Below are 22,682 nucleotides of genomic sequence, written 5' to 3' on the forward strand. Positions count from 1 at the left end.
CATATGTGAGTAGTAGTAAATCATGAAAATTCGCCCGAGATTGCAGCTGTCTCTGCGAACTGCCAGGGTTTTGCAGGGCCCCAGAAACAACAATTTGCTGCGTCGAAGAAAATGATGAATGTAAACGACGTCAAATTAAAAAGCGGCTCTGTGCCCCTCGTGAGATCTGATCTAGACACGGCGGAGGCGCGAGAGCGGATATCTATGCTGATCGACCGCGAACAGCCTATGCAACCGCAACCTGATTCTTTCCCTCGTAACTCTTTTTGGCAATCATCTTGTCTCCCCTGTCGTCCTGTTTCGTTCCGGAGGTTTCTTTGTCTCGTTATCCGTGGTTCGTTACATGCGGCGAATCTCCTGCTCGTTCAGGTACTTGTCCAGGCCAGAGTCGAGGTTCTCCCACCACTCAAACAGCATCGAGTTGCAGATGAGCTTGAACCAGGGAGTGAAGACCAGGCTGGGGTCGTCGAATTGCTTCTTGAGCTTCTCTGGGCTGACATACTGGGTGTCCCTGACCTCGTTCTTGTTGACATCGAGGTCGACATTGGCCTTGATGAACAGAATATAGTCGACTAGGTCGCCGTTAGATATTGTACCTTCGCATCAAGAGACCAGTTGTAAAACATACTTTCATGTTCACCCCACTTTCCGTCGCTGGGAGCCTTGTAGTGAATTCGGGTCAGGAAGTGGAACTTCTCAAAGGGGACCTGCTCCTTCTTGATGCCCAGCTCGTGGTCGAGCTTGCGCTGAGCGGCCCTCTTGACGCCGGCAATGGCATCCTCGAGGCTCGATCCCGTCTCCGTGGGGATGTTGAGGGGGTGGGAGCAGCAGGTGTTGGTCCACATGTCGGGGAAGGTGATCTTCTCGGTGGCGCGCTGCTGAAGAAGCAGCTCGTTCTTGTCGTTGAAGAGGAAGACGGAAAAGGCACGGTGGAGGAGGCCCTTGTCGATGTTGGTCATGAGATGGCCTGGGAGTGATCTAGTTAGCAATGCAAAGGATTCGGGGTATAGCTGAGGCGCAACGTACAAATCTTCTTGCTGGCAGTGCCAATTGGCTTGTCGTTCTCGTCGAGGACGATGCAGACCTCGTCCATGAGGCGGATCTGCTCCTCATCGTGACCGGACAAGGGCTCCGAGCTGGTGTCGATGTCGGGGAAGAGACGGAGCATAGCCTCAGCCGTGATGGGCTGGGCAGTGATGGTTGTTGTTGTTGACATTGCGACAGAGTTGAGACAGTACAATTGCGCAATGCTTCAAGAAAAGAGAAGAGAGAGTCTTTGCGGTGAAAGCGAAGCAAGCAAAAGAGAGCGGTCTGTAACAAGCAAGAGGCGGTTTAGCTTCAATTTAAGGTCATTTCCTTTGCCTTGTGCCCCTCCAAAGGCTGTTCGGGTGTGGCAGCCGTGCCCCTCCATGGGCCTGCCATCGATTGGGCAGTCCACTGAAGCCAGCCACTGGGGGACGATTCCTGGGGGGCTCATGCCAGGGACAGTGGGGCTCAACCACAGCAAGCTCGGTGAGACTCGTCTGGGGATAGTGTCGTTGTTCTATGATCATGTAGTTGGAGCAGTAGTTGTAAAGCCCAAAGTGGAAGCCCAGAGGCATATGCGATTTCATTTCGTGAGACATTATGGACCATCAGGAATATGTCAAGTAGGTATGCAGCCGAACTCAGGGGTTAAGCCAACACAGACTTCAGTAGCTCTATGCATAATTCCTCTCCCTCACTCTCTGAATCCGCATGTATGCCATACCTACATACGTATGTGAGCCTCACGTGTCAGTTAATCACAGCCAGTGAACAGTGAATGAATGGCCTGTCATCTCTCACCACCTTGATCATGGCATGGGAGAATGATGGCCGAGATTGAGATTACTTATTGCGCTTACTTGGATATTTCTCAAAGCGGGGCTCGCGGAACTGCGGCCTCTCCATCCCATCCATCAGGGGAAAGCAGCCCAAGGCGTGGCTGGAGACGGAGCTTCGTCATTCGCAACCTCACGCCCCGACCCGACACCGACATCATCTCTCCGCCGTATTCCACATTCTGCGGTCGCCGCCCAAACGATTGCTACTTAATTCTACTCTCCAGATAATCTGATCTTCCCCTTTGTCCTTGATACTTTCGCCGGCAACGTCCCCAGTCGTCCAGCGCCATCCGACGCAGCCATGGCTCCCAAGATCGAGGCGCAAGAAATCGAAACCTATTGGAACATCTTTTCCGCCCGGACAGGCGGCGGCAAGTTCCTTACAGGAGAGCAGGCCGCCCCCGTGCTCAAGAACAGTGGTCTCCGAGATGATCAGCTGGAGCGAGTATGGGACCTGGCAGATGTGGACAATGATGGAAACCTTGACTTTGAGGAGTTCTGCGTCGCCATGCGCGTCATCTTTGACATCCTGAATGGGGTATGGTTCTGTCGCTCAAGAACCTTTGTGGCACGGCAGCTTACCTAGCACAGGAATACGCAGACGTTCCAACCTCCCTGCCCGATTGGCTCGTCCCAGAGTCCAAGGCCCATTTGGTGCAAGCGACCCGGGCCATCACTGGCAAGCAAGTGCAGTTCGAGCAAGTTGAGGATGAAACAGAGGACCTCGGCCTCAAGGACGGCTTCGAGTGGTACATGAAGCCCGAGGACAAGTCCAAATACGAGCAGATTTACCAGGAGAGCCGGGACATGCGCGGCGAGATTGCTTGTACGTCCCCTAACTGAATCTCAAGAAGCATAAGCTAATCGACACAGTCAACTCCCTCGGCGATCTCTACGAGTCCCTTGACGTTCCCGATACCGACATTAGATCCGCATGGAACTTGGTCAACCCATCTGCGCAATCGACCATTAACAAAGACGCCGCCCTCGCCTTCCTACATATTCTTAACTACCGACACGAGGGTTTCCGAATCCCGCGCACCGTCCCTGCCTCTCTCCGCTCCAGCTTTGAGCGCAACCAGATCGACTACCAAGTCGACAACCAGCGAACCGGCGCCAACTCACGATGGGCTACCAAGGCCGACGACTCGACCACCACTGGGCGCAAGGCCAAGTTTGGCGACCAATACCTTACGCGTCTAGGTCGTAGCGGTTTCAAGACCGCGGGCACAGATTTCTCGACGGAGAAGACGGAAGATTGGGAAGAGGTGCGACTGAAGCGCAAGCTGCAAGACCTGGAGGAGAAGATGAAGAAGGTGGAGGAGATTGCCGAGCGCCGGAAAGGCGGCAAGCGTGATTCGAAGCCCGCACTGGTCAAGAAGGAACTTGACCAGCTACTTGAATACAAGCGCAGGGAGCTGAGGGAGCTAGAAGAGGGAACGGGCAAGAGTGCGGTAGGCGGGGGTCTTAAGAGCATACAGGAGGATCTCCAGACAGTCCGCGAGCAGGTCGAGGGTCTAGAATCACACCTGCGGTCGCGCGAGCAAGTGCTTGAGGAGATCCGGAGGGAGATTGAGGACGAGAAGAGGTAAAGGGGAGGTCGTATATAATCGAGGGTTGGCGGGCTCGCTGTTTATTATGTAGGAATATCATGGCGTTTTCTTTAATGGGACGTTAGGCGTTGCTGCTCTAGTCATTCGCCTACTCAACCCCCTGTCACCACATACTCCCATCCGCGTACTTCTGCGTGCGCTGCATACCCAGAGTACGGCCCTTGACTGCCCACACAGCGAGAGACGGTACGGGCACGACTCCTAGTCGCCCAGCTCCGCGACTGCGACCTGTGGAGCATAGGAAGACATCCACGAGGGGACCGCTCACGGACTGTGCCGGCTTGTCCTTGAGCGCAAGGTCGATGTTCTTTGCAACGCCTGCGGCCTGGGCGTCAGTGATCATGAAGGCCGCCCGCGGCTTAGACACGACGTCTCCCACAGCCCACACACCATCACCAGCAGCCTTCACACGCATCTCCTCGTCCACGTCCACATAGCCGTGCTCATTCAGCCACTCCTTTGGCAAGAACCCCGTGTTGGGCCGGAGTCCCATAGTCGAGAGGTACAAGTCCGTCTCAAGAACCCCACCGTCCGATAGCGTCACCCGCGTCCTACCGTCCGGCAGCTCCGTTGCGGCATCGGCGCGCACGCCCGCTCGGATCTCAACGCCCAGCCGGCGGAGCTCGGCCTCGACACACCCGGCTATCTGATCCCCCGCGACGACATGGTCCCCTGATGATATGAGCACTACTGTCGTTGATGGGAAGGCGTAGCGGATTTCGCCAGCCAGCTCGACTCCAGTGGCGCCGGCGCCAGCGATGACAATATGCTTTGCCTTCTCAACCTTGGCAGCTGTGTCGTGAAGACTGGTCAGGAGGTCCTCATGCGAACCGCTAGCCTTCCAGGGGAGAGCCGGGTCAGCGGCGTCCGCGCCCGTAGCGACCACAAGGTGATCATATGTAAGCACCGGGCCCGGGCCGCCGTCCTTATCAACCCGGACGGTGCGGGCCGCTGGGTCAGCGGCGGAGGCGGCGCCGACGATGAACTCAACGCTGCCGGCTGGGTACTGGGCCAAACCAGGCTCAATGGGAGCGAGGATCTGGTCGTCTTTAATTACACCAGGAATAACGGCACGGACGGAAGCTAGGTTCCAATAGAAGTGACTGTTCTACCAGAGTGAGCCTCGAGGGATGGCTTGTGGAAAGAGGCCGGACTTTTTTTTTACCTTGGACACGAGAATCACCTTGAGGTCTTCCTCATGTGGCCGCGTGTACTTGAGCAGACGGTGAGTAACAGCCATGCCACCGAGGCTGCCACCCAAGACGACGACGGTCTTTGTCATGATTGTGAGCTTGGAGAGAAGCCGATGTTAATTACTCTTCTTTGTGTTTGTGGTTATGATCCTGTGTGAGTGAGTTGACTGATGAGAGCAGGATGTAAAGGGAGACGTCGTCGATCTCGGAATAATTCCATGTTTGTCTATGACGAGCCGACGTATGGCACGTAGCCTACCGCAGTGTGTTTCATGGCTGAATCATGGTCCCTCCATAGGTATATGTCTGTCCGCTTGACATGATGCCGACAGTGTTGCAGCATCTGTCGCACCGATAGACTCGCACATCATCTTCAAGCTGTTGAAGCCGAGGCATCTTTGTGTCTACTCTGGTCGATGATCATCCGCTGATGCTCGTGCCTTGTTCGGGTAACGCCGCGCATTACCCGACTCACGTCCTCCATAGCGAGCGCCGCGCCTGACCCCTCCATGGCAATCCCATGACCCCGCTATAACCCGCACCGCCGGGGGGGAAGGCCAAGTTCCTCAACAATAATCCCAACACCCGCAACTTCGTCATTTCCTCTTCTCCCTCTCTCATCTCTCTCTACATACCAGAAGCAACTCGCCTTTTACCTCTAATCACCAACCTCCTTCTCTATTCCATCACCATGGCTGCCCCCCAGAGCGACGCCTTCAAGAAGGCCATTGAGGACTCCAAGAAGCTCACCTCTAAGCCTGGCCCTGACGAGCTCCTCCAGCTCTACGGTAACCGCCACCTTGCCCCCCCCTCACCACGTTCCCATCCCAGCTAACATGTTGTCTTTTCGCACAGCTCTCTACAAGGTCGGCACTGGTGAGGACTTCTCCAAGGCCCCTACCCCTGGCACCTTCGACTTCAAGGCAAGCTCCCCTTACGCCCCTCCCAACGCCGACGAAAAGCTAACACACTCCCACAGGGCAAGGCCAAGCACAACGCGTGGAAGAAGGTCGTCGATGATAGCGTCACCCCCGACGCCGCTCAGGAGCAATACGTCAAGCTCGTCGAGGAGCTCAAGGAGAAGTACGGCTACGACGAGAACAAGGTGCCCGAGGCCGTCGGCGGAAACTAGACGAATTTAGACAAGACGAAGAATGTTTACGATGCGACGAGGCCAAAGAGTAGGGAACCCCGGTACACACATACATGAAGAAACAGAATAAAGCTTGGAATGGAAATGGGAGGGCCGTTTGCTATCGGTTGCGCTGCGTCCGCACGCGTCGTGTTTAGTTGCTGAGAGAAATCATACCCAGTCGCTTTCTCATCTTGATTCGTGTCATCGAGAGCTTGAAACTGACGCCATCTTGTGACTTACTACACCATCACCTCCATATTTACACTTTGGTTCCTGGGGTGGCTGATAGCTGCTTTCGGGAGCGGCCGCATCATCCCGGAACCCTGGAGCCAGCCTGTCGGTATAAGATATGATCTAATCTCAACCCAGTCGATACCCTGAGCTCTTATTCATCCTTGACCTCTTACTACTAATATTGCCAAGCTACGAGTCATAGTCTCTATGCAAACCTCACAAGACACGTGGGAACCTTCTCAAGCGTGTGCAATGTCGAGTAAAATTGTCTACCAGGGCAATTATTAGGTCAAGTATGGTCACGAAGCGGAGGCTGTAGCTCTCGCTCCGTGAGGAATAGTAACTAAGATTCAAGTGTAAAGTAGGTACTAGGTACCTTGGGTATACGAAGGTCGTGTACCAGACGTCAAAGCATTCCAAGCACTTGTGAGCGTTTCTCATTTCGTCCATCTCATCCTCTTCCTCGCTCCCTTCCCTTCCTTTCTTTTCCTTACCAAACACACAAAAAACACCAAGCCCGTCAACTCCGGTTGAAATTCGAAAAAAGGGGGTATGATCATCAGAAGGGTATTAGAAGCTCGACATTGCAACACGGGGTTTTTCCAATAGTCGTCATCTCAAATGCACCAAGCCTCCCATCGCTCTCTTCATCATGAACTCGTAAATATCGTGGCGACGCCGAGCACGTCGTATCCGAAAGGCGACTCAAGAGTAGCCAACGCTTCCACGGGACAGAGCTTGATTTAGAGGAGGGCGAAGACACCAGCAGCGACAAGGAGCAGAGCGCTCACACCAGTGGTGGCGGCACCACCGGTGGCATGAGTAGGCTCACTGGTTGCCGTGGTCTCGATAGGAGCAGGACCAGTCTCAGAGGGCTGAGTCGGGACGGCACTGGCGATGGTGCTGTTGGAACCACGCCATGCAGTGCTGTAACCAGAGCTGGGGCAGGGGGTGGTGGTCTTCTCAACGACCTCGGTCTTGGTCTTAGCCGTGACGGCCTTGGTCGTGGGAACAGCGATGGTAGTAGGGGTGGTAGAGGTGGTCTCAGGGGTGGGGAGAGAGGTGCTCGTGATGAGAACGGTGGTGGAGATGGTCTTAAGCTCAGAAGCGGTGGTGGCAGGCTTGGAAGTGGTCAAAGGCGAGTCGGTCTCAAGGCCGTCCTTGACGCCGTACGCAGCCGCACACTGAACCAAGTCCATCGAGTCAGGGCAGCACCAGGTCTGAGACTTGGTGTCATGAGTGCAGTAGTAGCCATCATCGCAAGAGTCTAGGGCAAGGTTAGTTCATCCATTTTGTCGTGTAAGCCGAGTATGGCGCAACATACTTCCAGTGCCATCAGAGCAGCACTTCTGCTTGACCAGGGGGTTGTAGCAGTGAGTGGAATCGTCGTTGGAAGGGCACGTCTCGTAGCCCTGACCGCAAGCTTCAGCGCAGGTGCTGCCGTCGCCGCAGGTAGACTGCTCAGGCTGATACCCGGGGGTAGAGCGACGCGCGAGACTGAGGCCCTCAACGGGGGCCTTAATCAGCTTGTAAGGCTGGGGGTCGGCGGCGACGTTTGTGGCGCAGGCCAGAAGGACGAGCGAGGCGAGAGTCTTGAAGTTCATCTTGGCGGACGGGAAGGACTGAAGTCGAAAGAATATAGTCGAGTTGAAGCGCTTACACGATGCGATTTGGCAGGCAGGGAACGAGAGCCACAAACAGGGTTTCGCGGTGGAGAAACAGTGAAGCGAGTAAGTGAGTGAGTGAGTGAACAAGATGCTAGGTCTGTAAGACTAGGATCGAGTAAGGATGCCGTGTCAAAGGATGAGTTGAAAGAATGGATCGAGTATCGACAGATGCGAATCTCTAGGCAGGACAACGACAACAGCAGCAACAACAACGAGGACGGAGAGGGTGGAGGAGGGTGATGGTTGACAAGATGGGGGCCATCTCGGTGTAAGTACTCATTTGAGGGTGCCACTGGCAGTGGCAGCGAGGGAAGCAAGCCGGTACACGCCAAGGAAAGAAAGGCTCAAACGCGACCTAGAACCACAACGGGCAGCAGCCCAGAAGCCAGGCCAGCCCTGGGCAAGGCATCGCGAGAGAGTCCGGCTGGTTGGAAGGGGAATGGGGTCTCGTCTCAAGCCTCCCATAGGCTTGATCGACGGGTAGGGGGGGCGCGTGCTTGGCCATGGATCCCATCTCCTTTTTTAATTTAAATTGTGTCCCCCCCTCGACATTTGCCTCCATCGCGACCTTGGGCTGCCCGGCGCCTAGCCTATTGTGGGAGCGTTGAGGGGTAGGGCAGTTGAGGCCCTGGTAGAAAGGAAGGGAAGGGTTCTTTTGCGACGAGACATCCATTGTTTTGACAAAGAGTTTCTTGGTCTTTGCATCCTCGTCCAAGACAAACATGGTGTTTCATGCAACGCAGTCGACACATGTCCATGCGCCGGGCAATTAAGCAATTTGTCCGAGTCGAGCGAGTCTCTCTGCTAACTTAGTCTGCGAGATTTTCGACGCCAGATCCCCATGATCGTCAGTTGCATCAAATGAGGGCTGAACTGGAGGTGTTAATTAGCCACTCACCGACCTGCCAGACCAGACCTTGCTGGACCATGGCATGGCATGGCGCATTAGACCGCTTCAAGAGTGCAATCTTGGGGAAGAAGAGAGAAGCCTCTTGACGTCAACGAGTGATATTGCAGCTACAGAGCTCTCCATTTCTTCGACATGGGCTCTCAAGGCCCTACTTGCCTCTTCTGGTAGGTCCCTCCAGTCGCAATGTCACCCGCTGACGCCTCTGAGTGGCCAGCTTGCTGCCGCCCGGCTTCAGGGGTCCTGCCAACCAGCTGCAGGTGCTAGCCGAGGCCCGTTGCGCTAGGAAGCCGCCTGACGCAGGAACCAGGAACAGGCCACCACACAGAAGCAAGCAATAGATACCTACTGAGTAGACAAACACGCTGCACAAGCTTGAGAAGACGCAAAGCATGAAGAGAAGAGGAGAGAAACATTCATGGCAGACGTGGCTCTTCTACGGCTAAACTATCCTCCCTGCTACCTATACCAAGCCCTCCTATTGGCTCTCCCACTCACACGACACCACCCGGGTTTCAGGTTATTCCATGAACCAGGTCATGGGCCATTAGCCTCTCGACAAGACGACAGGGATCTCAAGGGCTGGACCGAACGAGAACGTCAGTGGCAATCTCAATTTCAAAGTCTGTCTCTTTGTCGAGTCCAGCTATGATTGCCAGACTGCAACCGCTCGCCCCGACTCACCAGGCTGTTGCTAACCATCACTTGTCTGTGACACTATGTGCATATAAGTCAACAAACAATACATTCATTATTCACTCTATTTCCTCTTCACCGACAGTATATAGTATTCTATGTTTAGGCTTTGTATGCATCCATCATCTGCCAACACATTGCTTTTCTATTTATTCCCCATCATGCATCACCACCAGGCCAGCTGCACCACATCAATGCCTCGCATCCAGACAAACCACCTAAAAATAAAAAGCAAGCCCAAGACAGACAACCTGACTCTCTTCTTCTCGTGACTCACTGATTCTTTATGCACTTGCCAACATGCATCTTGCCGTTCGTGTCAGTACAGTCCCGACGGCTGGCGACAAGTTGCCGTCAAATTAGACGCCCTTGAACAGGCCCAAATATACCGCAAATTGCTCCTCATCTCCAGCAACTCGGAATATCTGTACCTAGCCGTCCGGCGGGATAATTCATCGCGGTTAATAGCACTTGACCCTTCACTCTAGTTCCACTTGACTCACCATCTCCTCCACTCATCTGCATCACAGCATAGAAACGGTCAAAGATCATCCATCTCACTTCACGTCGGTCAAGCTGAGCAGCGACAACAAGGGTGTCCCGAGAGATTATTATCTATCTTGGTACAACACACAAAGACACCGCCTATTCCCGACATGCCCTTGCCAGGTTTCCAGAGACGCCTTGTAATGGAGCCTATTACACCAGGTACAATCTCATCCCTGGCCCATGAAATCTCTCATCTGCTCCCTTTACACCGTGGAAACCGAGGCGAGTGAATACCCTAGCTACAGTAAAGCCGAGAAATAAACCAGCCTCCATGCTATCCCTTTTGCACCAGGCTCCTTGAAAGCGGCACCCCATCGTGCCTAGCCAATGTGTTCAAGGAGCCGTCAACTCGCTGCCACAATGGTCTCGAGGGAATCAAATTAGTCCTCGTCGCCAGTCATCTTGGCAACCCATTTGTTCATCTGTAGAAACTTTTCCTCAAAGGTCTTCTGGAGTCTCTCTCCAGCGGCCCACATAGGATCTCCCTCCTTCCAGTACGTGAAGCAGTTCTCAAAGATCTGGCGAATGTCCCTCAGGAACTCATCCTCGTTTGCGTACTCCTTTCTGTCCATCTTAGCCTTGATGGTGCTCAGATCCATAGGTCGCTTGACTTTGTCAAAGTAATCCGGCACGCCATCTTCAATAGGCTCAACGGGATCACGAAAGGGGCCGACGAGTCGGGTCCAGAAACCTGTGCAAGTTAGTTCCAGTGTCGTACAAGAAATGCGAGGGTTCACGTACCAGGGCCAGATAGCATTCTGCTCAAGAGGTCGGCACAGAATTCCATCTTCCGTGCTGTGCTAAACTCACGGCCGTCTGCGTAGCCCGCGCTGGTTCTACGCTTGACAGCGGGCTTGGGCAGGGTGACGCGAGCCTTGATAGATCTATCCGCCGACGACGGGTTGCTGATGGGGATCCCACTGACTCGTCGAGCCTTCTTGGCGTCACTGTCAGGCTCGTCCTCGAGGTAGTGAACATTCTTTCGAGGTGTCGCAGCCGGCATGGTGGAGGGCACAACGATGGATTCGGTAGCCCGCCCTACCGCGGGAGCAGTGTCGAAGGAGCTCATGGCAACGACAAGCTCGCTGAGGACCTCCTGGGGCAGCGACTTGGCAAACTCTGCTCGAGCATCCGAGGATCGCATGTACTCGGCCGTCCACGACAGGAGCAGCTTTCGGATCGAAGAGCCCTCGGGGGTTTCCTTCCAGACCTGGATGAGAAGAGGCGTCGCTGGGATTCGCTCAGTGAGACGTCGACAATCAACCATGGCATCGAGGGCCTTGTCACAGAGCCCCTTGATGCCCAGGTGATGGCCGAGCTTCCAGAGTCCAACCAGGGCCTCGTAGGAGGGCACATTAGACTCATCAGATATGACCTTGTCGGTGTACAGAAAGTGTTGGGCCAGCCCAAAAATCTCCTTGGTCGTGTCGGGGAGCTTGACAAGGTGTTCTACCTTGTCAAGGGAGCTCATCGCAGCGAAGTGTTTCTCATAGAATTCGGATCGCGCGCAGAGAAAGTCCTTCTGTATTCCAAAGGGACATTCTTCGGGGCCGACAAGAATGATGACAAAGATGGGATGCGGGTTACTACATGGGATATTAGCACGATGTTCGTCCGGAGAAGGGACGGAGTGTTGCGTACAGCCAGGAGAATGGCTTCTCATCCTTCTTGACATTGACAGTGTCAGTGTCAGTGTCCTTGCCAGCCGGGGGACTGGTCCCGTTCTGCGGTTCAGCCATTGCGATTGCGTGATACCGGAATTTTTGTGATAAGTAAAAGGTGAGGTTTGATATTGGAAAGGTGTGGGTTTTAAAAGTCGTCGATATCTGATGCAGGCCTGAATTGGTGGTGAGCAACTCATTCACGGTCGCTTGAACAATAGAATATTCGTGCCACTGTCGAAGTCGACCCGTGCACTTGCATCGCCATTGACAGCCAGCTGACGATATGCAGTCCTGGTGGGGGCGATTTTGGGTCTTGTTGTATGCAGATGATTGATGATCTGCGGTTCACAGAGGTGTCTCAATCTTACCTCAACGTCCCCCAACTCCCGCGTTCAAACTCAGGTCCAATCTCACCCACTGGCAGACACACTTCGAATCGGGGTTCAGGGCCAATTGTGCCACATCTGTCGGCCGCTAACTGTAAGTGAATCCAATAATTGTCAGCTTTTGGATAAAGGGGGTTGAGCAGCGATGAAGCAAAGGCTGGCCGTCTTTGATCTCCTGTTCGGAATGGATGGAGTGAGCAGCAGTCGCGATGAGCTTGTTGGCCAATGAGGTCGCTGAATTGCTCTGAGGTGAGTCGGCATGGAGATTGTCCGTTTCCGGCTGACCTCGGTCAGGTGGGCTTGACCGAGAATTGGCTACCCTGTACCAACTCTAGACGTTGACGAGGACTTGGAGTTATATGAACAGGACAACTCAGTGTCATTTTACTACTTGAGATTGGTATCCTTCACAGATTATGACCTGCTTTGAATAATAATTTTGCTTGTTCTACTGAATATTCATGTTGTTTGCTCTTATTCTAAGTTCAACCAACGATGGTTGAGATATACAAGTGTAGAAACACCAACACCACTATACCAGTGTCGGTTGAGATGAGCAATCCAAAACGAGTAGCATAACGATGTCTCGAAACACGCAGGGTAATAGCATATGCCGTAAAACTCGAAACCGCCAATCCCGGGAAGATATGAAACTAAGTCTCCAGAGATATATCAAACCCAGCCCATAATAGTCCCCAACTAAGATCACTTAACAACTATCCCCATAGCCCAAATATGCACAGATAAAAAAACACACCGGCATTGACGGTATCGACAGCGGTACCCATCTCTCAGGCACAGACCGCCGAGTTTCCCCCATACAGCAGCACTGCCACTGCTCATCACCGCCAGGATCCGTCCGAGTATAGAAGGTGGAAGGCGACGTTGTATCAGCTTTAGAGTTGCCCGACAACACATCAAGGGGAAATCGGTTCCCCGAGGACGGACGGGCCTACATGACACACGTGTGTAATTCATGCGGACTCTCATCCGCGGCAATGTCCAAAAAGCCTTTAATGTCACGTCAGCATGGGACTCGAGAGGCGTGCCGGTTCAACAAGCCAATCGCTTGTTATCTAAGCGAACAATAAACAAAATTGAAACCAAGGCAGCGAAATGCCTCTCTCGTTCCGCGGCTAGGGATATCATGACACGCGACAGCCGGGACGAACCCGCCAAGAGATGAATGACCATGAGCAGCTCGCTCCGGCGTCGGCAACAGATTGCGAAGGAGAGCGCGTGCTCAAGGTATCGAATTCAGGCAAATAACACTGACAGCCAGTCCCCAAGGTTCGCGGGGACCCCGTGATCCAGGACCAACGCCATCCTCGGTTCCCCAGGTTTCCCTTCTCCGTTCAACCACACCCCTTAAGGAGCCCGTGACCGGGAGAATGCGACGGCAATGGTAAATCATGGAGTTTGACAGGGCCGTCGACCGTCCACCGCAACATTACTGCCTGTATCCATCACGCGTTTCTGCTTGGCCCCCTCCGTCCGGCACGGCACCTAGACTGCTACCCGGGAGAGGTAGAGGCTCCGTCCGTCGCTGAGTGCCGAGGACCGTCTCCCGAATGATACGATCGCGCAGGTCGGCGAGGGAAGCCGGGTGCATCGGACGATATCACGTTTATCTGCCTTGCTGCGGCGGCGGTTTAATTCCCCAGACCGAGGACATGGTGCATTCACACACACGGAGAAACACATCTTATGGGGAAAGAAGGATGCACCATGGGGTCGATGTAGCAAGATCGTCGCCCATCTGCCGCGCATATGCCGATGAGGCATCCGAGACGGAGGTGTAGGAGCAAGGAACGGGAGGGAATGATTGGGGGACGAGGGCGCCAAATCTTGGGGCAGACGGCCGTCAACCACGACGATCAGGCCAGAAGACGGTCAGGGCGCGTGCTTCAACATTCCATTCCACGACGGACATCCACGGATGCCGTACCGTACAGTCTCTCCTCTCACCGACCAAGTCCGAGATGCCGTCGCACGCGCAGGAGAACCCGAAACGGTCGCACGACGAGTGCAGTCCCGTCGTGTGCTTCCCGTCTGCCGAGGCCGCCAAGCATCCATACAATGTATCAGTGAGGCCAAAAGAAGCAAGCAAATCCAGGGGTATCGTCCACTGAGGTCGTAGATACAACCTTGCCCTTCCATATCTACCTTATCCCCCGTGTGTAGATAGGTAGCTGTAGCTGTAGCTCCTCGCTGCAACGAGGGGGAGCTCTCGGAGACTGGTCTCCGCTTCGATCGGCCCATGTCGACGGAGAATCGCCTGAGCGCCCTGCAGATGCACCCTCGTCCTCAGTAACAATCCCTGAGCTTCCTCGATACGGAGCCCACGTACGATCTGACGAGCAGCCGTCTCACAACGGCAATAGTCACGGGAAAGAAGGAGAAGCGGGAAGAAGAAAAAAAAAGTTGCCAAGGGGGAGATGGAATCGATGGTTCTCCGGGTAAGCAATTGACAGAGCACAACAACACCACGTAGCAGCGCTTCTACACCGCTAACATCTCGTTGTCAAGGACGAACCATTGGGCGCATTTGCCAATGCCAATGGGTCTCGCAAGATGCACGACGAGAGGCGTACAAAGACGGCCACCGTATAGCTTCATTTTATCAATCCCACCATCTCACCCATCCCCCAACCCCAACCCCAGTCACGATAAAAAACGCCATTTCTTCCAGGTGCGGACATGTCTCGGCACCGCTGCAGTTCCCTACAGGGGCTAGTGTCATTTCTCTTCCTTCTTTAGCACCGTCCCATCTCGGCCCAACTGGCGCATCGCATCCCAGATCTCACGATCTGGGCGGCTGGAGTCGTACTAGCGCACAACCCGCTCGTTCGTTGCCGAGAAGAAGCGACATCATTGGCGAGACTGGGAACAGAGTTGAAAATGCATTGAGTGAGAAAAAAAAAAAAAAAGCCACGACGGCGGTGTGCATCCAAAAGCCGCAAACCCGTAAAAACTCCATCATGGCCTGCTGCCCAACAACCGAGAACAAAATTTTTCTTTGCCCTTGTTGCCTTCACCTCTAGACTAGATAGCCGCCCTTGACGTTGAGTGGTGGTTCTCGAGGCAGGTTGAGGCGGAACGGGTCATGTCGGGAGACTGGCTCTGACTCACAAGCAAACAACCAGCGTTGACTTGGCCAATTCAAGATCTTTCTGCGTATCCAGTCAGGTACCAGTCCCTGTCTGTAACCGCTCTACTCATGATCATGATGCATCTTGTTGTTGCGTTGTCTCGGGGCAGAGTGACCCCGTCAAACACGATCCCCACTCCATGATGAAGCACTACTCCGTACGGTGATACAAAACACAAGAGCATCGTCTTTTACAGTAGCATCAACCTCTCCATGCCATAGCCATGTCGGACCCTCGCCGAGTTCTACTCCACAGCATGAGATGACGTTGGGGACTCAACCCAGTCGACGACCAGGACGCTTGCAGGTTGCATCCCATCGTGCATAGATTGTGCCGGACTGGGGTGTTTTGCAGGCTAAAACTGCACCGCACGATGAGTAGCGAGCGATTTGTGGGAGACTCTCAGATGGCCGTCATAGGAATGAATGCTGAAGACTGGAGGTAACGTTAGTTGGGGTAGATTCCGGCTCAAGTCGTAGTGTCGCACAGAGTACAGAGTCGAATGCCGATGGCACTGGCCCTATTCTTGGTACAGTACCGTACCATCTCATGCGTCATCAATCCCCATCTTCTTCCCTGCTTCCATGATGCTTCCTCGGAGGTTTTCTTTGCTTCCATCCCTCAGACCGAGATGGTTGCGTGCCCACCACGTTTTTCATGCCGAGTTGCCACCGTCCATGACGGCAAGCAGCAGGTTGATGGGGGAAACCTTGGGAAGACCAAGGATGGGATGGATGGCTGGATGGCAGGGAAGATTTGGATAGCCAGGAGCCCCAAGACGCCATCGCATCGGCCATGGTCCAAAAGCGCATGAGGGTGGTGTGTCGTTACGAAACCCTGGGGCAGAAGCTGGACCAGAAGTATCTTTTCCCCACAGGTACATCGAGCATCCCTCGAGCATCCCTCCAGAAGAGCGACCGGCCCGGTGGAGCACGAGCCCTTCGATGCTTGCTAGGCTTGCTTGGCTTGCTCGACGCTCCACGCCCGCTCAGTAAAACCTCCGCCAGCCGCCCAACCGTTGTCCCTGCTTCACCTGGATGGAGAAACGCCCAGGGCCTCTAGTCCTCTTCGGGACGCCTGGGTCCTGGGGCAGTCTCTTAGCTAAGACGCCAATGATGCCATTAGAGAAAATTCTTGTCCTTCCAGAAGCATGCCATAGTCTGGGGCACCCGGGTAAAATAGGTCCTGTATGACGAAACCCTCCCACCCCATGAGCCACGCTCGCTCCTCGCTCGGCCACGATGCTTAACCTCATGGGACTACGGCCGGACTTGGCCGAGCTTGCTTGACAAACCGACTGTGGCCCAGCGAGCACGATGCGCGGCTTTATTGCGGTCCCCCACAGTCCCAGCGTTGCGCTGATTTTTCGCTTTCGGTGGAGAATTGGTAGGGTAAGAAAGGGGCTCACATCAATGCGCCTTTTTGCCATTCTCTCATCTCGCTCCGCGGCCATGTCGTGCCCTGCTCCGTTCCGTTCTGAGGCTCTGCCAATGCCTAGAGATGCCGGTCGCCGTCTCGACTCGGTGTCCATTCTCGGCGCTTCGCCGGCGCCGAGAAGGGTTCTCGCCTCCTTCTAAACAATCCCCAGACTCCATCCGACCCATCTAGAGCCTCCTTTACTTTGCTGATTAGTTGTCGTCCCCGTGCTCCTCATCGTCTCCATCACTGTTCTCGTCCTCGCTCCGTCCGACTTCCTGGCCCAAGATGAGGTCCTCACTGCCTTGCCACTGAGGTGGCGGGGCCGGCATAGCCGCTTCGTCTTCATCTGCCCATCCGTAGTCCTCGTCGTCCTCGCTGTCAGGAACTTCGAGCTCCGTCTCGCCAAGCTTTCGCTTGTGCCTGGCCAGCTCAATTGATTGAATCGCTTCGTAGGGAATCTGGGCCACGCCGTCCTGCCATCTTCATGTGAGCGATCGCCAGCTTGGACACACGATGCCTGACATACCAACTCCACTTTGAATGCGACTACGTTCTCCACGGTCTCCTGAGACGCCTTTCCATCCACCTTTTGCAGACCTGCGAGGAACACGCTCGCAAGCTTGCCCTCTTGCCAGACCCAGTCTCGAAACACGACAAGCCGTGTCGAGACCCCTTGCTCCCAAACCGTGGCATTGACTGCTGCAGTCAACGTTGCACCCCTTTCCGAGTGCATCTTGGTCGCGCATTGAGACAGGATTACAACTGCGCAATTCCTAGTGGCCGCAAGTTTGTGAAGAGCATTCATGATGGACTGCAGTGCCTGTAGCCGTTTCGTAGAGGGACTTGGACCTGCAAACATGTCAGCTACGGGACATCAAGCACTCGCTTATCCACATACCCTTGGCAGACTTAGAAATAGCCTTGCCATCATGCGATTTTGGCAGAGCCGAGTTGACTAATGCTGATAGGGAGCTGATAACCACCAGCGAAGAATTGGCTGGTATAGCTTTGGCAGTAGGTCGTGAGATGAGGGCGACAAAGTGAGGAAGAGTCAGACATGAATAATGAAGGAATCGACCAGCGTCACCCTCAACATCATGCGCTTCCACATCTGAATCGCCTTGATCGTCCTTGATAGTATTGATGACTGCCTTTAGCCTGTTGTGAGGAATAGCCTGAAAGCAGTCTATACAGTAAAGTTGGGTCAGATATTGATATCGAAGGAGGGTTATGCTTGACTCAACGAACCTACCCAGACCACTGCATTGCCATCCCGCAATGCATTTGAGGCGAGCTGCAGTCTTTCTCGCACGTTAGTCTCGTAATATGCAAGGGAACGTCCACTTCCTTACCCCAAGGCAGTTTTCCCCGTTCCAGGGGGGCCCCAAATTTCTGTCACTTGGCCGCGATGAACACCACCTTTTGGGGTAGAATCCTGAGAGTCAACAGATACTGTACCCGCAAGAGCATGATCTAGATCCTCGAGACCTGTAGAGACATGGCTTGACGCGTCGCCTCTAAGCTCGTCCAGGGCCTGGGAAGCCGAGACGGTTGGTAATCGGTCTGTATAGCGGGTTAGTTTAGGCACCAGATCGTGGGATGCATCGTGAGACTGACGGGCACCAGATGTGTCAAAGCTGGCTCTGTCATGACCGTGAATCGCATGATAATCCATCCTCCACTCTCATGACGTTGCGCGGAGTTTTTCCAGGCCAGTCAATAAAGCAATCGTGAGTGGACCTTTCATCACTGGTGGTCGCGGCAGTCACGCACGTGCTTCGAAGAACAAAGAACGCGGGGTCACGTGACCTAATAAATACTCTTTCTAAGTCGTCGGGCAAGTCTCGCGGCGAAGCTCCCACGCCAAAGGATCGACCATCTGTGGAGGATGAAACCCTGTCTTCCTTTACGGCATAGTCGACTTCTTTGGAACATTCGATGAGACCGAGTATCAGCCCACCGAAGCTCACCTGAGCTAGCTCTCCGCTTACTCAAGGTTGCCTTGAACTGTTTCCCCTTCTCTCCTCTCGCCGAGCCACTCAATCCCCGGCTTTGGGCCACGAATCTCGATAAGCGGTCCACAGATATCCCAGCATGGAGCAAGGGCAGTTTAACCGCTGTGGCAAACGGCCGTGGCAAACCGCTCGCCATTGGGAAGGGATCAGAGCACAATTGCCAGATAGTCGTGGTATTTGCTGTGAAAGGTGAGCAGTCACAGAGTTGTTGTCCACTAAGAAAGCCGAAAAGGCCAAGGTCCATTAGACTTTATTGCATTCCACAACGCTTCGGTCACCACACCGGCACTTACGGGCCAATATCCCAGCAAATATTGGCTACACAACTAGCTCCTGGGAATGGATGTGGCTCGGGTAACACTGAGCTGATTCTCACCAGGTCGACTTCAATACGGGGCCCAGCGAGTCCTAAACCCCAGACGAGTATTGGAGCCATCGTGGGGACGTGGAGACTCCAGCTTCAAATTAGAGAGTGGCGAAGAAAAAGGTGCGAGGTGATCGCCGGTGGTAGATTGAGAGCTTGACTCGAGCAGCGCATGATACTAGAGATAACGACCTCGGCGCTATTAGCACTTCCTCCCGTCCTTGAGATGATTGCGGGAGGAGGTTGTGGGGAAGACGAGGCTACCCCATTCCCCATCTCCCCGGTCCCCGGCAGAGCACGGAAAAGATTTCGAGTCACAGGATTGACAGTCTGGGGTCATGATAGGAGCCTGTCCGTAACGGGAAACTGCAGAGATAAGAGATTCCAGCTGACGGCGTGATTAGGACGGACCGGCCAAGGGACGGTACAGCGCAGCACAGCACAGCAAAGACGGGGTCAGACGGTGGGCGGGCTCCGTTCTGCGACTTTCCAAGATTCTCGACGGTCTTGGCTCCCCGTTGATGCTTGTGTTACATCCATCCAGACCATGCTTGTCTTGTGCCTTGCATGAGTTACCCCGTGCCAGTTTCAAGTGACACAGCAAAGTTTGCTTGCTCGACTCGCAACGGAGGTGGAAGCCTCGGCTCTCAAGAGACAAACGGACAATTGCTTGTCTTGTCTGAGGGAAAAGACGTCCAGTGGAGTCTGGATGGCTGAGACTCACTGATCAAGCTTCTAGACTTGCTGCAGCGATGACTTCGCCTCTTCCCCCAGGTCTGCCCCACCCGATTGCAATGCAGACCAAGGAGTTAGCATTACGGCATCAGATTTAGCGCCGCCATTTCCGAGCTTGACCCTCTCCTGGTGGTTTATCGCTGTTTGATGCTGTCCCGCTCACCCAGATTGTCCGTGTATCCTAGCTCGCTCCAGCTTGCCGACAATGAGGCTTAGTTGGACGTGCACTGGAGACGATGAGACGGCGTGTCCTCTCAAAAACCCTCACCCGGCTAGATGCGGCGGCTCTAAACTGCAAGGTACCGAATACGATTCCAGTCCATGATGGGGCAGCGTGGTGAAAGCCCTGACTTTTATCATGGGTTTGTCGCCTAGACCCTGGGGCCTGTCGAGGAGCTCCTCCTCCTCCAGGAGGCCTTGAGTCTGGAGAACCAGGTGCCCTTGAGGTAGTAGGGTAGGTAAGTTGCGGGCCATGACACCGGCCCGGTCAGATAGCTTCGTCTGGCTGAATGAAGCCATGACCACGGCGGTTCTTGTCCCTTTTTTGCGGGGAGACAGGTGATTTCGGTGCGACAAGTCATCTCACCTGAGGCTCTCAGCACCCACACCGACAGCCAATACAGATGGGCGATTGGACCGACAGCTCGACTGTGCGGCTACTGTGCATCACGGCGGGCGCCAACAGTACGTGCACGGCTCGGCCAATGTCGGGATCGTGAGCGGGAAAACTGGGGATGGCCAGAGACCAGAGGCTCGGCAGCTTGCGTGCTGCTCGCTGCCATGCTGCAGAGGCAGTAGGTATTGGACGATGCCAGTGCAGCTGGACCAGCTTTACCAAGCGTGGCAACTCTCAGTGTCAGAGACCCCCACGGAGAGAGGCCTTTCATGCGACGCACGGCCACGGCTATGTGAAGCTCTCCCTGGCCTTGACTGTGACAGTTGCTTTCAGCGCCATGCTTGCGCAAGATCTTGGCCGTCTTGCTCAATCGTCCCCCTAAGCGCCATCCGGGAATGGTCATGGCCATGACGAGCTTCATCGTCCTTTCCTGGGACTAGTTCAGCCTTCAATGAGCCGCAGGCCCCTCTGCAAGGGACATCATGGCACGCCGCTGCATTGTGCATGCAAAAAGCTGGAGCCCCGCGAAGGCTTGTTGGAGATCTAGACCCTGGGATCTGCGACGAGGGACCTCCCACAAGCCACCACCGAGGCTCTGGCTCGGTATGCCAGAAGCCGATCAGCGGCTTGCCAGGGCTGCTGTACCAACACGTTTCCTCACCGGATAGCTTCAACTCTCGGTCAACGACCGCTGCAAGATCACGCCTAGCTCACCTATTACATGCGGCAGAGCACCCCCAGGTCTCTCTCTTCCGCCATCAACGATCCCAATCTCGCGCTGACATTGAAGCCCCCCAGCGGAGCCGCCTCCGATGGTGGTCGGATAGGCACCTGGATAGCATCACATCACGTAGCGGCGAGTAACGTAGTCGACCCTGATGAAGAACGGCACTACGCACAATACCACCACGTGGGTGGGAACAAGCACTGGGAAGTTTGTCGCCTCAATACGCCCAAGATCCAGCAACCGAGATGACCTGCCCCTAGGAGTTCTCGGGCCTTTAGACGCCTAGTCGGCTACTCTGGCTAAACGGCAAATCAGACGGCCGGGACTGACACATGAAAAACGCAATTCCTTTCGAGTGTCGTGAAATCCCCAAGACGCCCCAGGGAACGGGGCTGCTATCGTGGACGGGGGTGTAGTCAAGCGGTCCAGTCAGGGCCGACGTGGCCGTATCCGCACGTGTTGGGTCCCTGAAAGCCGCTACTGTGGAAAAGTCGTTCGACGGGCTGGGGTACAGAGCTGGAGACTGAATTCTCTCGGGAGGAGGACGGGCATGACTACTAATGCGTCATTGAGACGAGAGTTGTACCCCTTCGGTCTGAAGTAGATGACATCCGTGGCAACCACGAGGGCTATCTGGGGAAATAGAACGTCTCCGGGTGCAAGTCTGAGTCTTAACCGGCTCGTTGGATTCAGGGCGGACGCATTGGCCGTATCGGCTGGACATGGTTTGCCGCATCTTGCATGTCAGCGCATTATTAACATCGCGGACTAGCAGGCCCTGCTGGATTCCAATGGAGCCCCCTCATGGAGGATGGAGGAGTTGCGCATGGACAGGCAGCTGATGAAAATGGAGGCTCTTCTCAAGTCGGACCCTCTCTCTGGGGCAGCGAATCCGCGACAGTCCAGGCGCAGGGCAAGGCCAGTTGGCCGGCGGCGCTACGGAAAGCTGGGTAATCCCGTCGAAACAACTGTTTGCTGACGACACTGCTCGCCTTGTCGAGGCAGAGGCTCAATGCGTCAGGGGTACGGGGTAGAAATACATGTATCCGTGTTGTCAACCGCTTGCGCCTCGAAGCCGCAACCCGAGTGGCCTCGGAATGGTTCATGCCTCTCGTGCGGGAGTTGGAGGCGTCAAATGCCAGCTGCCAAGATAAGGACCAAAAACCTGGAAGGCCTTTGAACTCCGGACCAAATCCGAGGTGTTGACATGCAATCGCGGACATCGCCGTTCCGAATCACCGAGGGCCAGGATAAGATCTGAGATCATTTGCCCCGGAATTGCCGCAATCGGCTAGCTCGTAGGGTTGCGACAGGCATCAGGGGCTCGGGTCTGGGGCGCCATCGCACAAGGGGAAGCTGGAGAAAGATGGAGCACGACAGAGCCTCCTGGCCTGGGGTTTCTTGGCCGGGCTCAATTGCCTTATCTGCTCGGGGAAGCTCGCTCAGTACAAGACAGACCAGACCAGACACACGATGCGGTGGCGCGCTAGGATTCTTGGATAAGGGCGGCCTTGGTTGACAGGCTAAACGGGCTAACACGACAAGGAAGCAAAGCAAGCGCACATCAACAAGGGGCATGGGTCGACCCAGACGCCCGCCCGGTGGCTTGCGAATCCCTACCATCTGCCGGAGGAGGGTGTCTCTCTGCGCCTGTGTTTGGGAACTTGGGCGTGATATCAGCCAGATTAGCTTATCACCCCCACGTTGGAATTGGGCAAGTGTTAGCACCCCTGGCGGGCTATCAG

At 54.8% G+C, this 22,682-nt stretch overlaps 7 protein-coding genes across 7 annotated transcripts; 2 read left to right on the top strand and 5 right to left on the bottom strand.

Moving 5' to 3' along the window:
- Positions 1-339: 339 nt before the first annotated feature.
- On the bottom strand, positions 340-1,216 carry LRP88_13714 (isopentenyl-diphosphate delta-isomerase IDI1; the record flags this gene model as incomplete). The annotated part of the gene is made up of 3 exons (XM_083250072.1): positions 340-572; positions 629-967; positions 1,027-1,216. 3 exons carry the CDS (start codon positions 1,214-1,216, stop codon positions 340-342), a joined length of 762 nt encoding a protein of 253 aa, XP_083094406.1.
- A 950-nt stretch (positions 1,217-2,166) lies between these two features.
- Positions 2,167-3,457, top strand: LRP88_13715 (actin cytoskeleton-regulatory complex protein END3-domain-containing protein; the record flags this gene model as incomplete). The annotated part of the gene is made up of 3 exons (XM_083250073.1): positions 2,167-2,403; positions 2,457-2,691; positions 2,739-3,457. 3 exons carry the CDS (start codon positions 2,167-2,169, stop codon positions 3,455-3,457), a joined length of 1,191 nt encoding a protein of 396 aa, XP_083094407.1.
- A 124-nt stretch (positions 3,458-3,581) lies between these two features.
- Positions 3,582-4,760, bottom strand: LRP88_13716 (NAD(P)/FAD-dependent oxidoreductase; the record flags this gene model as incomplete). The annotated part of the gene is made up of 2 exons (XM_083250074.1): positions 3,582-4,586; positions 4,644-4,760. The coding sequence occupies 2 exons, from the start codon at positions 4,758-4,760 to the stop codon at positions 3,582-3,584; spliced, it is 1,122 nt and encodes a 373-aa protein (XP_083094408.1).
- Positions 4,761-5,362: 602 nt separating this feature from the next.
- LRP88_13717 (long-chain fatty acid transporter ACB1) lies at positions 5,363-5,803 on the top strand (the record flags this gene model as incomplete). The annotated part of the gene is made up of 3 exons (XM_083250075.1): positions 5,363-5,459; positions 5,527-5,537; positions 5,651-5,803. 3 exons carry the CDS (start codon positions 5,363-5,365, stop codon positions 5,801-5,803), a joined length of 261 nt encoding a protein of 86 aa, XP_083094409.1.
- A 980-nt stretch (positions 5,804-6,783) lies between these two features.
- Positions 6,784-7,644, bottom strand: LRP88_13718 (uncharacterized protein; the record flags this gene model as incomplete). Its single annotated transcript, XM_083250076.1, has 2 exons — positions 6,784-7,307; positions 7,365-7,644. 2 exons carry the CDS (start codon positions 7,642-7,644, stop codon positions 6,784-6,786), a joined length of 804 nt encoding a protein of 267 aa, XP_083094410.1.
- A 2,595-nt stretch (positions 7,645-10,239) lies between these two features.
- On the bottom strand, positions 10,240-11,598 carry LRP88_13719 (uncharacterized protein; the record flags this gene model as incomplete). The annotated part of the gene is made up of 3 exons (XM_083250077.1): positions 10,240-10,550; positions 10,601-11,445; positions 11,501-11,598. The coding sequence occupies 3 exons, from the start codon at positions 11,596-11,598 to the stop codon at positions 10,240-10,242; spliced, it is 1,254 nt and encodes a 417-aa protein (XP_083094411.1).
- Positions 11,599-16,689: 5,091 nt separating this feature from the next.
- Positions 16,690-18,155, bottom strand: LRP88_13720 (protein RAD55; the record flags this gene model as incomplete). Its single annotated transcript, XM_083250078.1, has 5 exons — positions 16,690-16,953; positions 17,007-17,322; positions 17,375-17,638; positions 17,833-18,043; positions 18,098-18,155. The coding sequence occupies 5 exons, from the start codon at positions 18,153-18,155 to the stop codon at positions 16,690-16,692; spliced, it is 1,113 nt and encodes a 370-aa protein (XP_083094412.1).
- Positions 18,156-22,682: the final 4,527 nt, after the last annotated feature.

The sequence above is a fragment of the Fusarium phalaenopsidis genome (assembly GCF_050370095.1).
Source record: "Fusarium phalaenopsidis strain FUZ10S chromosome Unknown contig_32332, whole genome shotgun sequence".
Lineage (NCBI taxonomy): Eukaryota > Fungi > Ascomycota > Sordariomycetes > Hypocreales > Nectriaceae > Fusarium > Fusarium phalaenopsidis.